Source organism: Vanacampus margaritifer, chromosome 1 (assembly GCF_051991255.1).
Source record: "Vanacampus margaritifer isolate UIUO_Vmar chromosome 1, RoL_Vmar_1.0, whole genome shotgun sequence".
NCBI classification, from domain to species: domain Eukaryota; kingdom Metazoa; phylum Chordata; class Actinopteri; order Syngnathiformes; family Syngnathidae; genus Vanacampus; species Vanacampus margaritifer.
In genome coordinates, this window is record NC_135432.1 from 30,196,781 (window position 1) to 30,209,027 (window position 12,247).

The following is a 12,247-nucleotide window of genomic DNA, read 5'->3' on the forward strand; positions in this document are numbered from 1 at the left end:
TTTGTTCTACCGCCCCATTGTTACGACAATTGGGAAATAAAGTTATTTCAAATTTTTGAGAAGGCGTCGTTTATGGTGTGTTGTAGTATAACCACAATATAAGAACATCACTGTCGTGTTTTACATTGATTGCTGGTCCCTTGACTATGATGCAGGCCAGGGTAAGAGACAAAACTCAGGGCAAAATTAAAATTGACTTTCAGGAAATCCCCTTCCTCCTTCCGCATTAGGTGCCGACGTCACTAGCGCGCAGCGACTCTAGCCTGCAGTCTGCTCTTGAGGTGGAAGAGGCTTTTTCGTTCAATATGCTCGCTGCCACTACACTTGGAATTATTTTGATCGCAGCTTGGATTCATCCAAGCTATGCACTCTATTTCCACATAGGAGAGACAGAGAAAAAATGCTTCATCGAGGAAATTCCAGACGAAACCATGGTTATCGGTAGGACGTCGGCATTGTAGCTCCTCAAATATAGCCTAGCTTTGAAGGCAACCAGCTGGTTTTATTTAAAGCACGGAATGTATTCAGATAACTTTAAGCGTCGATAAATATTTCAAAGTCGCGATCCCTACTGGGGTTTAGCTTTCGCCACATTTTTATTCTGTAGAAGAGTGTCTTAACAAAAGACGTCTTTTTTTTATAGTGGCATTGTTTCTTATGATGTCGCAGTCTCCACACTGTTATATAAAAATAAAATTAAAAAATCATATTATGATCTAGTAAGGTGTTTTTGTGTCTCTATAGGAAAGTACCGAACTCAGCTTTGGGACAAACACACTAATTCCTTCCTCCCGTCCACACCGGGTCTTGGGATGCACGTTGAGATCAAGGATCCTGACGCAAAGGTATGAAAAGAACGCTAAATAGGAGCCAGGCTCAAAAACACAGCTACAATAAATTCAGTGGCATCTCGAAAGTCTAATAAAAAGTGAATATTTTATCATTTAAAAAACAAGGATACCATTGGAAATATGTAGAGTGACTTAATTTGCTCCAAGTAGTATGTCATAATTGTTGCCACTCGCCATCACGAAACCATTATAAACTGAACAGGACAAGTACCATTTTAATATACTCAACTGCCATTCAAGGGGACCTAATACAACTAAAATAACATAAAACCACTCACTGAAGATGGATGACAGACGCATACCAGAAGGTGTAGCATCTCAAAAAGTTATAAGAAAAGCAAAACATCCACTCAAGCAGACACAAGAGTTGTTTAGATAATGATGGTGAGCATGTTGAGGCTTCAATGTTTTTGTCCGACCCTTTCAGGTTATTCTATCTCGCCAGTATGGGTCCGATGGTCGGTTCACCTTCACGTCTCATACTCCAGGCGAGCACCAGATATGTCTGCACTCCAACTCCACCAAGATGGCGCTGTTTGCTGGAGGGAAACTGGTAGGACGCCGCTACTTAGACTACTTTACTTTAGACACCTTTGGCCTGTTTTTCCTCTAGTTTGGTTTGTTTTCACACTGTAAAAAAATCAAGCAAATCAAAATGTGTCCTGTACCTCAAAGATCAAGAATTTTAGAACCTCGAACATCCTTTTTTGAGCGGGTGGTCCTGTCTTTTGCAAAAGGGCCAATATTCACCCCATTGGCCCTCTCATGGTAGGTGCATCAGAAGCAAATGGTATGCTGAAGATGATTGTGTTGCCTTTAGTGTGAATGTCACCTTTATCCTGTACATTTCTAACCACAAGCTTTCCAATGCTGCAGAGAGTGCATCTGGATATTCAGGTTGGAGAACATACCAATAACTACCCTGAAATTGCAGCCAAGGACAAGCTGACTGAGCTGCAGCTGCGTGCCAGACAGCTTCTGGATCAGGTGGATCAGATCCAGAAGGAACAAAATTACCAAAGGGTGAGTGGCACTTAAAACGAGCTGCTATCTTGACCTTTCGCGCGGCTTAAAGATTTGTCTTTGTGCAGTATCGAGAAGAGCGCTTCCGTATGACCAGTGAGAGCACCAACCAACGTGTCCTGTGGTGGTCCATTACCCAGACACTCATCCTCATCGTCACAGGCGTATGGCAGATGAAGCATCTCAAGAGCTTCTTCGAAGCTAAGAAACTTGTTTAGCCGGAGTTTGAAGAAGAGCGGTTATGGGGAGCAACAGACAAGACACCTTTTGAAGACAGACTTGAATGACTGGAACGAAGACTTGTTTTGCGCAAAAATTCAGGCAGAGACTTTTTTGTTGTTGAGTATCGGCCTTGGATGATGAAGGAATGTGTAAATTTTAAAAGGCAGTTCTATATCTTTTATAACAGGGCAACATATGAGTTTCCTTTCTCTTTGTGTTTTATTCGCTTGACAACACCGGACATCTTTTGGTTATGCATGAAACAGGTTTTATGCCACTTTTTAGTGTTGGAAACGGCTTCTTTGGTGTTTTGTAACAAGTATCCATTAACTTCACTCCGCCATTTGAAATATTCCTATTTCCAAACATCTCATTTTTGTTTATACTTGCTGTACAGTATTGTGGGGCATTTAAAGATTGTGTAGACATATGTCATCGCAAGACAATTAGGCCGCACCCACATTCTTAAACGACTATAAGTACATAGTTCTACTATTGATGTTCAAATCCTTAACAGTTTGTCTGGCAACACAACTGCATATTTTTCTCTCCAAATCTTTATAATTGTCACAAAGGGTTTGTGATGTTACAATTGTAAATTGTCCTAAGGATTGGTAATACTGTGGCTAGAAGTCATTTACCTGGTGTTCATGCTGCATTTGTTTAAATGCCTTTTGGTATGTGGATTATTTTTTGGGGGGTATTTTCAGTATGTCTTAATTTATTTTTGTTTGGGAATATCACAGTTTCAATTAATCTTTGCTGGACCATTGTTCAATAGGGCAGACTTGATTAAGTTATAAATGTATGGATTATTCAGTTTGAGGCTTTAATTTACAGTTGCCTGTATTGTTTACTGATGTTTCATTTAAAATGTCCAGTTCTTGAGATGCACAAACCATGTTCCAGCATTGAAGTCATGTGGAATCGCCCTCTGCTTAATAAAGACATTTGGTCTAAAAAAATAAAAACCTCATGTTTTAAAGGACTACTTCACAAGCGCGGTACCATAAATAATACAAACACCAGCAACAGGGATAAGTGAAGTTTATTACTCTGCTTAGGTGTCTCTCAGAGCAAGATTCTAATCAAAGTTTTAAATTATTAAAGACATCTTTCCACAATATGTAAAATCTTTGACAATGACAACCGCTTTTCATGGAGAAATACCCAACTGCTACCTTGCATACTGCGTTGAAAACAAATCACGTTGCATAGATTACCTCACACCTCATATCACAATTACTCTGCCTACACAGCATTCCCTCAGATTCACTCTTGGATTTGCTCCTATCAAGAGACCAATAAGTGTATGGATATATATATATATATATATAAAAACACCAACTGAACACTAAATAAACAAAGGGCCAGTATAAAGGGATGAGAGGTTTATTAAATAAAATCTGCTTAACCTGCACAGCAAAAAGGTACACAGATGTGAGATGACAAAGTAAAGCACACATTGGGTTAGATTGTTAGACATCAAGATATCCACACAACAAACTCCGTCTCCATCTTTCATCAGAATTTTATTAGGTGTACTACGGTTGTCTTGTTACTTCTAGCACAGCTTTAAGTACCATACTAACAACAGATGGCCAGTACCTTTTATTGGCAAAAGATAACAAATATATAATTTTAAAAAATATGTAACAATTTGGCAATCCTAACCCAATGTGTGTGGGAGAGTTTGTAGCGCTCTTCTTAATTGCACATTTTACAGTTGTATTGTTTCTCTTACAAAGGAAATTGACAACTTGTTAATGTTCCGATTCAGACTGTCAGGTGCTGCATTTTCTTGGCGGCCTCCTCCGACACCTGCTTGGATGTTTTCTCTGGGCTGGGAGCCGGACTGGGTGCAGGACTAGGAACCGGAGTGTTGGCTGCGCTGTTGGGATACTCCCTGTTGCCGAAGATGATGCTTCCCACACGTACGTTAGTTGACCCAACCTCGATCTGCAATGCAACAGCGCCAAAAATTATCAAGCATGATAAGGTATGTCACATACAATGCTTATTATTAAAATTACAGTGTGACGTCAAAATAAATTCAAAGGAGGCCTCTATGCTCGGGGCCCTCAAGCAGTCGGGAAAGGGCCCCGCCTATTTCCCTTCCTTTTTTGCTGCTGCTTCTTTTTCTTTTTTTTAAACTAGCTTTTCCTGGTAGCCGCTCTTGTTAGCCACTCCAACCTATGGCTCTGACTTACTCCCGCTAGACGCTCTTGTTCATGGCTCCGGCTAAATCTGTCTCGCTCTCTAAGATGTTCGTTAGCTCACGCAAAGTAAGAATTGGTGGTAGGCTTGCGAAATGTGATCTCTCTGAGCCACCGTAGTGTGCATGTTTCTAATGCTGCATTCGAGGAAGGTCTGAAGTCGGATTTATCCCAGTAGGCTTTTCAGTTACGACCTGAAAGCGTTTGTGATGAAAGTAAACGACCAAAATGGTGGATAGTGATAAATAGTTTTTTGTTTTGGTCCTCAAAACACATTTTGATCTCCAGCAAACTTCTCGTAGTTTTGCTGCATTTATGTATTTATCTTATTTCATAAGAATTCAATACAGTTCAGTAGAGAGATATTTCATGCAGCGAGATAGTGGCATACTGTCACCTACGTTGTGTTACGGGAAGTTATGTTGAATATATATGAATGAAGAAAGCTATTCATATTGAAGTCGGTCGGTGAAGTCAGGGTACTTTTTTCCCCCCGACTTCGTAAGTGGGATTTCTGAGTTCCCGTACACACTTCCTGGTTTGAAGTCTGAAAATGCCGACTTCCCACTTTCCTCGAATGGAGCATAACTACATGCGCCTCAGCTGCATTCCATGCTATAGTGACATCTAGTGGCCACTTATTACACACAGAAGCTGTAAGGCAGAGGTCCCCAACCCTGGTCCTCGGGGACCGGTATCCAGCCTGTTTTCCATGCATCCCATAGCCAACACAGGTGATTCATATCATCAGCTAATCAGCAATCTCTGGAGAAGGCTGATAACGATCTCCACCTGTGTTGGCTGTGGGAGGCATGGAAAACAGGCTGGATACCGGTCCATGAGGACCAGGGTTGGGGACCTCTGCTGTAAGGCATATTTTTCATCCAATAATAAAAAATCAAATTGCCCAACCTGTAGGACAGTCCACTACTGTATGTAGTTGAAAAAATAAAAATAAGTCTTTAATGGTTGCTACTCACCGCATGTTCAAAATCTGTGGACATACCCATGCTGAGCTCCACATCACCCAGAGGTAGCTTCAGACTGTCACAAACCTCCTGCCGCCGACTCAGAAGCATCTGTGAGCAAGCAAACACCATTTAGGGAGCAAGAGGCTGGAGGAGGCCAGAAAAAAAAAGCACACAGAAGAAAATATACAAGTCTATATGCGTATCATCACTTGTGACGAAAAAGTGAAAACGTGATACATTTATATGTCTTAACAGCCCCATTTTCAAGACAAACCCTCACAAGCATTTTGTACCAAAGCCAGGGTTTGTACCTGAAAATCTGGATTTGGGCCCAGGGTGAGGTTGTAGCCGTAGCGCCCAATGGCCATGAGTCCGGAGAACTGCAAGGCGGCGCACTCAGACACGATGTGCTTCACGGCATTGACCGTTTCCTCTGGTGGTAGCCCGTATTTACCTACGTTTGCACACACGTGAACACACATTCATATCGAACCTGTGACAATGCGTGGAAGACACAGCTAAGGAAACCGAGACTCACTCTGTTCGCCACTGGTGTTGATCTGAACCATGACCTTCAACCTCTGCATGCTCCCTCCTCTGATACGCAGCCACGAGCTGTTGACCTTGTCAGCCAGTTTTGCCGAGTCGACGGTCTCCACCAAGAACAAATTTGGCACGCCTGGGGAGAAGAAGGTGAAACCAAATACGTTTTTAAGCAAGTAAATGCAAATAGGACCGTTAGCCTTCACTCACCCAAGAGTTTGTTGACATTATTCTTCTGTAGATGACCAATGAAATGCCACTTGATTTCTGGACATAATTCTAAAATCTGAAATATGGGATCGTTACATAAAAAGATGACACAGTAGTACAAATAATTTGCCTCATAAAAGGTCAACTCACCCTAGGATCTGAAGCTTTCTCCACAAGTTCATTAACCTGGTGTTGAGATACAAGCAGTTTATTTGCATTGATCAGACCCGTTGTTGTTCAGAGGGATGCACAGCGGCCATTCTGCGTACTCACATAATTTTCCCCAAAGTTACGCTGGCCTTGGTTGTAGGCCTCCACCACCATCTCGGGAGGTTTGGTTTTGCTGACAGCGACAAGTCGAGGTGGCACAGCTGGTAGCGTCTGAGGAAAAATTGTATCCTGTAATTTAGTACAGTACAGTAGCTGTATGGAGCTGTACCTTGATAATATGAGAGCACATTTCCGAGTTTCCGAGTTAAGTGCTGTTGAAGTTCAACTCATAAGGCAAGGTAACACTGTCCTGTACTCTTGTGACGTATTTTAAAAAATATAAACCTCTATAAAAACAAGAACGTAAATTGAAGACTCTAATTCGCCACAGGTGTGAATGGTTGTTTGTCTATAGTGTGTGCCCTGCGATTGGCTGGCGACCAATCCCGGGTGTAACCTGCCTCTCACCCATGGTGGACTAGGCTGAGCCTCCAGTACACCTGTGACACCTTCATATGGATGGATAGACTATACAAATTTCAGTATTCTACACCACTGCGACCAAAACAATTAAGCACCAATGTTAAATTACGTCTCAATCATACGTTATTGTATTTTTTGACGCAGCTCCTGTTGAAACACACGGTTTACATGGTTAAGATTATTTTTATTTCTACATCACTAATAATACACTTACTATTAACGTGTATGGTGTGGATGTTTAGTAGCCCTTCATCATACCACAAGAATACGAAACCAGAATGGCCATCACAACAACGCATCAGCATGCATGCACTATAAAGGCGTGAGCGGCTCCAAACCTTGCTACACTGCCACTAATAGACCACGCGTGTTGTTGTCTCTCATCCAAAGGTTGACAACCTTACATAACCGATCGTGCAGCACAGCGCTACTTTGCACAAACCACGCGACAGCGGTGCACTAGCTGGGACTCACCCGAGCCTGAACGTACCTTGGGTCGTCGGGACGCAGCCTGGTTCACCCGCTGCATCACCGACTGTAGCGCCTTGCCTACCTCCTCCGACATTGCTATTTTCCACATTACGTCGAGTGGCTGCGGCGTGAGACGTAACGTAACGCGTCTCCAGTGACGACAATTGCCTTTCAAAATAAAAGCCTGTCGGAACAGGAAGTACGTTGATGTAAGTAGCGCCCTCTATCGTTCCTGGGAGCCCAAAGTCGCTCTCACGCCTGTTATTTATGTCACATTGCTACTCGCCATTCCCTTTTCCGTGCTTCCCAGCGCACGCACATTACTTGGCCACGAGAGAGCGCAAAGGGGCCCGTTACGTTTTCCCAATTTCACTTAATTTGTCTGGGGAAAAAATAGTGTCCAAATTCTACTTCAAAAGGCAGAATACAGATAAATCAAAGGATGTAAAAGCCACAATAGCCACTTGCCAGACTTTCACTTTGTGCGTGAGTCTGTGAGAGAAAGAGAGTGTCAATGATTGTGATGTTCTCGTTTCAAAAGAGCATGAAAAAATACCAATATTTTGCAATATTATTCATTTATTACCATACAGTAACACCTGAGCAGGGATTACAGAAAGCTAAATCGCTGATTAGAGTGTCGGTCAGGAACCTGGAAAACAAACTTAAGTTCTGAGTATACATGAGTGGTGATTTCATTTCAGGGTTCGTTCAAGTTTGCAAATGTTCGCTGAAAAAAATACCATTAAAATTCCAGGCGGACATTTATGAAACTTCAAGGAACACTGATTCATTCACAACATGACGGGTGCTTGGATTCATTCTAGCAGATGTGTACATGTGCGTGTGTTTTAATGCTAAAATAGTGTGTGATATAGAGCCGGCAATAGCTGGCAGGCTACAGACAACACAACCAAACAATTTTTCTAAAGACCTATGAGAAAATATCTTTGATGAAACCGTTGGAGGTTTTGTTTAAAGTTTGTCCCTTTAGAAAAGGCTACTATGCCACCAACAAGATGTCTTGTGAATGAGCTGCATTTAGCAAATATTTTTAGAAATAAATATTGTAACAAATATGCAACCAAAGTAATCTGAGAAAAAAAAAGCATATTAAACAACACATGACAGAAATTTAATTTGCTTTTATTCTTGAGAAAAAAGTATTTATTTCACCTCTTGGTTCTATAACTAAGTCCTTTTAAAGGGAAAGTTAAGTCAAAAGTGTTTCTTTCTCCTTATTAATATTGCATTTGTGGAATACAAACAAACAACAAAATACTGTCCACCCATTATATCCATCTCAGGGTGTGGCCACTTGCTGTCGACTGAAAGGCAGTGTAACGTAACGTCATTCTCAAAATTTTGACTATAGACTTCCCCTTTAAAGCATTATGGCCATTTTGTGCATTTCAAGCAAGAAAAGTCATGTCAAATACAGTATATATGAAGTAAATGTAAATAAAATTACATTCCGGGCCAACAAACTTCCAAAGGTACCTAGATGAGATAGGTAGGGCTCTGAGTGTGTGAGGCACGGATGTGTGTGTCTTTTTTTCTTGACGTGTTTACAAAAGCCCATGATTACAATGGAGAAAAGTCAACATATCAACATGTTCAGAACTAAGACTTGCCCGTCGTCTTGAGACAATGTTCCCAGTAGCAGAAAACAAACGCTCCGATGGTGTCAGTGTTGCCGGGATACCCAAAAACGACTTGGCCAGCTTTGCCAGGGTGGGATATTGTGTTGCGTTTGTTCTCCACCACAGAAGTGGATTGTCCTTCTTGGAGAGAGGAAGTTCTCCAAAATACTGCAAGACTTCCTTTCGCACCGCTTGACTTAGCTGCTCATCCTCATCCTCCTCATCACTGGCGTCCGAGTCTGATGATGATCCCAGGATAGTGTTGGCGAATGGGCTGTCCTTTGGAGCGAAACTGCCTTCTAATGCAGTGGCGGCTTCATTTCCACTTTGTCTTTCTTCCTTTTTGACAGCTAGAGCCATGAACTGGATTGTACTTTGGACCTTAAAAACATCTTCAGCAGGCAAGAACTTCAGTTTTCGAAACCTTGGGTCCAATGCAGCAGCCAGGAGGACAGTGTTTGGAGCTTCAGGCTGGAATAAAAACAGTTCTTGCAATCTCTCCTCAATCTGTTCGACCACTTGAGCCTGGAATTCCCTTACTGGCGCAGTTTCAAATGCTGAACTCAGTGTTGCTCTCTTGAGGTTGTGCACCAGCTGTGGAAGAGAAGACAGAGTAACATATTGTTCCCCACGCAGGAACTCTGTCACGCTTACAAATGGCCCAAGGACCCGAGTCAGTTCCTCACTGAGGTTCCACTGCTCTGGCTTTAGATCCAAGGAAAGGTGCTTGCCACTTGAATTGACTACCGGATCAGAAAGGGCCGCAGCCACGGGCCATCTTTGTCCAAGGAGCCTGGATAGCATGTGATATGTGCCGTTCCACCTCGTACTCACATCCCGAATCAACATTAGTGGCGGCATTCCCATTTGTTGCTGCATTTCTTGGAGTTTGGCACAGGCCAGTTCGCTTTTCTTGAAGTGTTCCACCAGGCTTCTCGCTGAAGCCACACAACTAGCAATAGTTTTACTGTTTTGAAGTGTGCACTGTACCACTAAGTTCAGAATGTGCCCGGAACATCTCACAGCAACCCAGCCATGCCTCTCCTTCAAAATGGCTGCCGCCGCCGCTACATCTGTCCCGTTGTCATGGACGACTGCCTTCACCTTTGGGAACGGAATATGAAATTTGTCAGTGGTCTCCTCCAGCCAGTCTGCAATATTGGCAGCTGAGTGACTCTCTTTGAGAGGCACTGTGGTCAGTGAGAAAGACTTCATCTCCCAATCGTCCCCCAAGTAGTGACACGCCACCCTGAGATAACGCTCTGTGCCCATGCTAGTCCAGATGTCTGTAGTCAATGCAACACACTCTGCGTCCTGAAGGACAGTTTTCAATTTCTCGGTTATTTGTTGATGTTTATTCTTCATCAGACTTGTGAAATAAGGTCTTCCTGGCATGATGTACTTCGGGTTGAACGCTGAAATCATCTTTTTAAATCCCTTGTCTTCCACCATTGACAGTGGCCGCATATCAGTGACCAGCATTTTCAAAATGCTCTCGGTTAGCACGGCATCTTCAACGGTGCGTGATGGAGCTAGGCGAAGAAAGCAGTCCATGGGCCGCTGTGATGTGCTGGGGAAAACAAAAACAAAACAATTTATTACTCATTCCCTGCCATTGACGGCTATATACGTCCAAAAATAACATTTAACATTTTTTTTTACACTTTTGTTAACAAGAGTATAAAAACTTAGAAAAAAATATTGTACATTTAGAACAGATATAAAAATTTGTGATTAATCGTGAGTTAACTATTGAAGTCATGCGATTAATTACAATAAAAAAAATTAATCGCCTGACGCCCCTAATTTTTGATCATCCTTTATTATTTTTTTCTTTAAAAAAAGAGATTATTAAAAAAAATGTTAACAAAAGTGGAAAAATTTTAAATTAATAGAAACAGTTAAAATTAATTGTTGACATTTATAGGCTTCAATGGCAGCGAATTAGTTAATCTGCATAAAACTGGGACAAATGAAGATGATTGAAGTTGACGTCAACCCTATACTCACTTAAAAGTAAAACTTTTTGGAATAAGTGGATTCACATTGCAGTTTGCGAGTCAAATTTTACATTTTGCGCCTCAAACACATTGACACGCAAAACTGCAAATGGGCGTTTCGGTGGCAAAATGCAAGGGCTACCACGGAAATCACATCACTGCTTGGCTTTCTTTTCACAAAATCTTGCTTCTCAGATCGCTGTTTCAATGCTGACTAAATAATGGCAAACCATAGAAACGAGTTTATTCTCTGGCGAAACAAGAGACGCATCTCTGTTTTGGTAGGTTCTGTACTTATAGTGTCAAAGAAAACATATTCTGTGGATCTTGCAATATAGTCAAAATGCTCTAAAACGACTGGCAATATGGGGGAACTCTACTCTGAAGGCTGTTGGCGATGAATCAGTTAAAAATATTTATTAGTATGGAGTGTTTTTTTTTAATTGCAATTTAACACGAATTCATTGACATATATTAACATTAAATCGAGTTACAACGACGTCAGGCTACAGCGGATATCATACATTGTAAGTTAACTAGTGGTGGCAGCTAGGTTACATTAAATTAGCAAACATCACGTCCACGTTACACGGTACCTTGTATCGGCAAAGCTTGATGAACTGACTTTAACAGGATGCTTTCGTATCAGATGTTGCATCATCGCAGACGTACTGTTGTGAAAGGCCAGTTCTGCGTTGCAGTGGACACATTGCACTTTTCTGTCTTCTTTTTTAAGTTTGAAATGATCCCAAACTTTGGACATTCTCTGTCTTTTATGGGCTGTGTCCTGCTGAGACTCCGCCATCTAGCCACCTTCATTCAACACGCCAGATTAGCGTGTGCGTCTGCAATAACAGTCCGGGTCCGTGTGGAAAAATTATCCCTGAGCAAAAAAATAAAAATAAAAAAGTCCACATCGCATAACGTGGCTGATTAAACGAAGACTCGAGACTTCGACCTTTTTTGTAATCGAATTATTTGAGTTATAACTATTTACTACGACATCCATTTGATTTTATCCGACTCATTTTTTGTTGAAATATATACAAGGAAATAAATGCTCTAGAATTGTTATTTGTGTTATTACCAATTCTAACCTTCTCTGCTTAAGTAGCCTAGTTATTTGTCTTACTTCAGCTGTGTAGGAACAGTGTCTCGACAAAACAGCATACCCGTCGGAGTAGCATTTCTTGCACTCATGCACTGTAGGGAACAGGACATGCGCAGTAAGAACAGGTTGGGTGTTGAGTCTGTTGACTGTTGAGGCTACAGATCTGACAGAACGATGAAGCTCCATTAAAAGCCGAAAACCACATCATTGACGCGTCGATTAACTTTTAATGGCTGAAAATGAGGCAGCCAAGCACGGCAGTACACCGGGGTTGACTAGGGAGAACCTTCAAA

At 41.8% G+C, this 12,247-nt stretch overlaps 3 protein-coding genes across 5 annotated transcripts; 1 reads left to right on the forward strand and 2 right to left on the reverse strand.

The window, feature by feature from the left end:
• Positions 1 to 240: 240 nt before the first annotated feature.
• tmed4 (transmembrane p24 trafficking protein 4) lies at positions 241 to 3,084 on the forward strand. The gene is made up of 5 exons (XM_077546935.1): positions 241 to 441; positions 745 to 845; positions 1,279 to 1,404; positions 1,728 to 1,874; positions 1,943 to 3,084. The coding sequence occupies exons 1-5, from the start codon at positions 306 to 308 to the stop codon at positions 2,090 to 2,092; spliced, it is 660 nt and encodes a 219-aa protein (XP_077403061.1). The 5' UTR covers positions 241 to 305; the 3' UTR covers positions 2,093 to 3,084.
• Positions 3,085 to 3,472: 388 nt separating this feature from the next.
• On the reverse strand, positions 3,473 to 7,388 carry plpbp (pyridoxal phosphate binding protein). Of its 2 annotated transcripts, none has more exons than XM_077546911.1 (8): positions 7,220 to 7,388; positions 6,310 to 6,417; positions 6,187 to 6,222; positions 6,037 to 6,112; positions 5,822 to 5,962; positions 5,595 to 5,737; positions 5,293 to 5,391; positions 3,473 to 4,055 (listed from the first exon to the last, which is right to left on the reverse strand). In XM_077546911.1, exons 1-8 carry the CDS (start codon positions 7,307 to 7,309, stop codon positions 3,873 to 3,875), a joined length of 876 nt encoding a protein of 291 aa, XP_077403037.1. In that variant the 5' UTR covers positions 7,310 to 7,388; the 3' UTR covers positions 3,473 to 3,872. The 2 variants fall into 2 exon arrangements, with proteins under 2 accessions (XP_077403037.1, XP_077403048.1); XM_077546922.1 differs by having other exon boundaries at positions 7,204 to 7,298.
• A 942-nt stretch (positions 7,389 to 8,330) lies between these two features.
• Positions 8,331 to 12,026, reverse strand: LOC144056591 (E3 SUMO-protein ligase ZBED1-like). Of its 2 annotated transcripts, none has more exons than XM_077573546.1 (2): positions 11,976 to 12,026; positions 8,331 to 10,413 (listed from the first exon to the last, which is right to left on the reverse strand). In XM_077573546.1, exons 1-2 carry the CDS (start codon positions 12,011 to 12,013, stop codon positions 8,769 to 8,771), a joined length of 1,683 nt encoding a protein of 560 aa, XP_077429672.1. In that variant the 5' UTR covers positions 12,014 to 12,026; the 3' UTR covers positions 8,331 to 8,768. The 2 variants fall into 2 exon arrangements, with proteins under 2 accessions (XP_077429672.1, XP_077429664.1); XM_077573538.1 differs by lacking the exon at positions 11,976 to 12,026 and adding an exon at positions 11,440 to 11,742.
• Between the last annotated feature and the right edge of the window lie 221 nt (positions 12,027 to 12,247).

Bases quoted from the DNA above. Each gene is read 5' to 3' on its own strand.
- tmed4 (XM_077546935.1), top strand. From the start codon at position 306: ATGCTCGCTGCCACTACACTTGGAATTATTTTGATCGCAGCTTGGATT. The intron at 846-1,278 runs GTATGAAAAGAA...CGACCCTTTCAG, and splicing joins TCAAGGATCCTGACGCAAAG to GTTATTCTATCTCGCCAGTA. The intron at 1,405-1,727 runs GTAGGACGCCGC...CCAATGCTGCAG, and splicing joins TGTTTGCTGGAGGGAAACTG to AGAGTGCATCTGGATATTCA.
- plpbp (XM_077546911.1), bottom strand. From the start codon at position 7,309: ATGTGGAAAATAGCAATGTCGGAGGAGGTAGGCAAGGCGCTACAGTCG. The intron at 6,223-6,309 runs GTGAGTACGCAG...TCTCAACACCAG, and splicing joins GTAACTTTGGGGAAAATTAT to GTTAATGAACTTGTGGAGAA. The intron at 5,963-6,036 runs GTGAGTGAAGGC...TCTTCTCCCCAG, and splicing joins TAATGTCAACAAACTCTTGG to GCGTGCCAAATTTGTTCTTG.
- LOC144056591 (XM_077573538.1), bottom strand. From the start codon at position 11,648: ATGGCGGAGTCTCAGCAGGACACAGCCCATAAAAGACAGAGAATGTCC. The intron at 10,414-11,439 runs GTACCGTGTAAC...TGTTTTCCCCAG, and splicing joins TCAAGCTTTGCCGATACAAG to CACATCACAGCGGCCCATGG.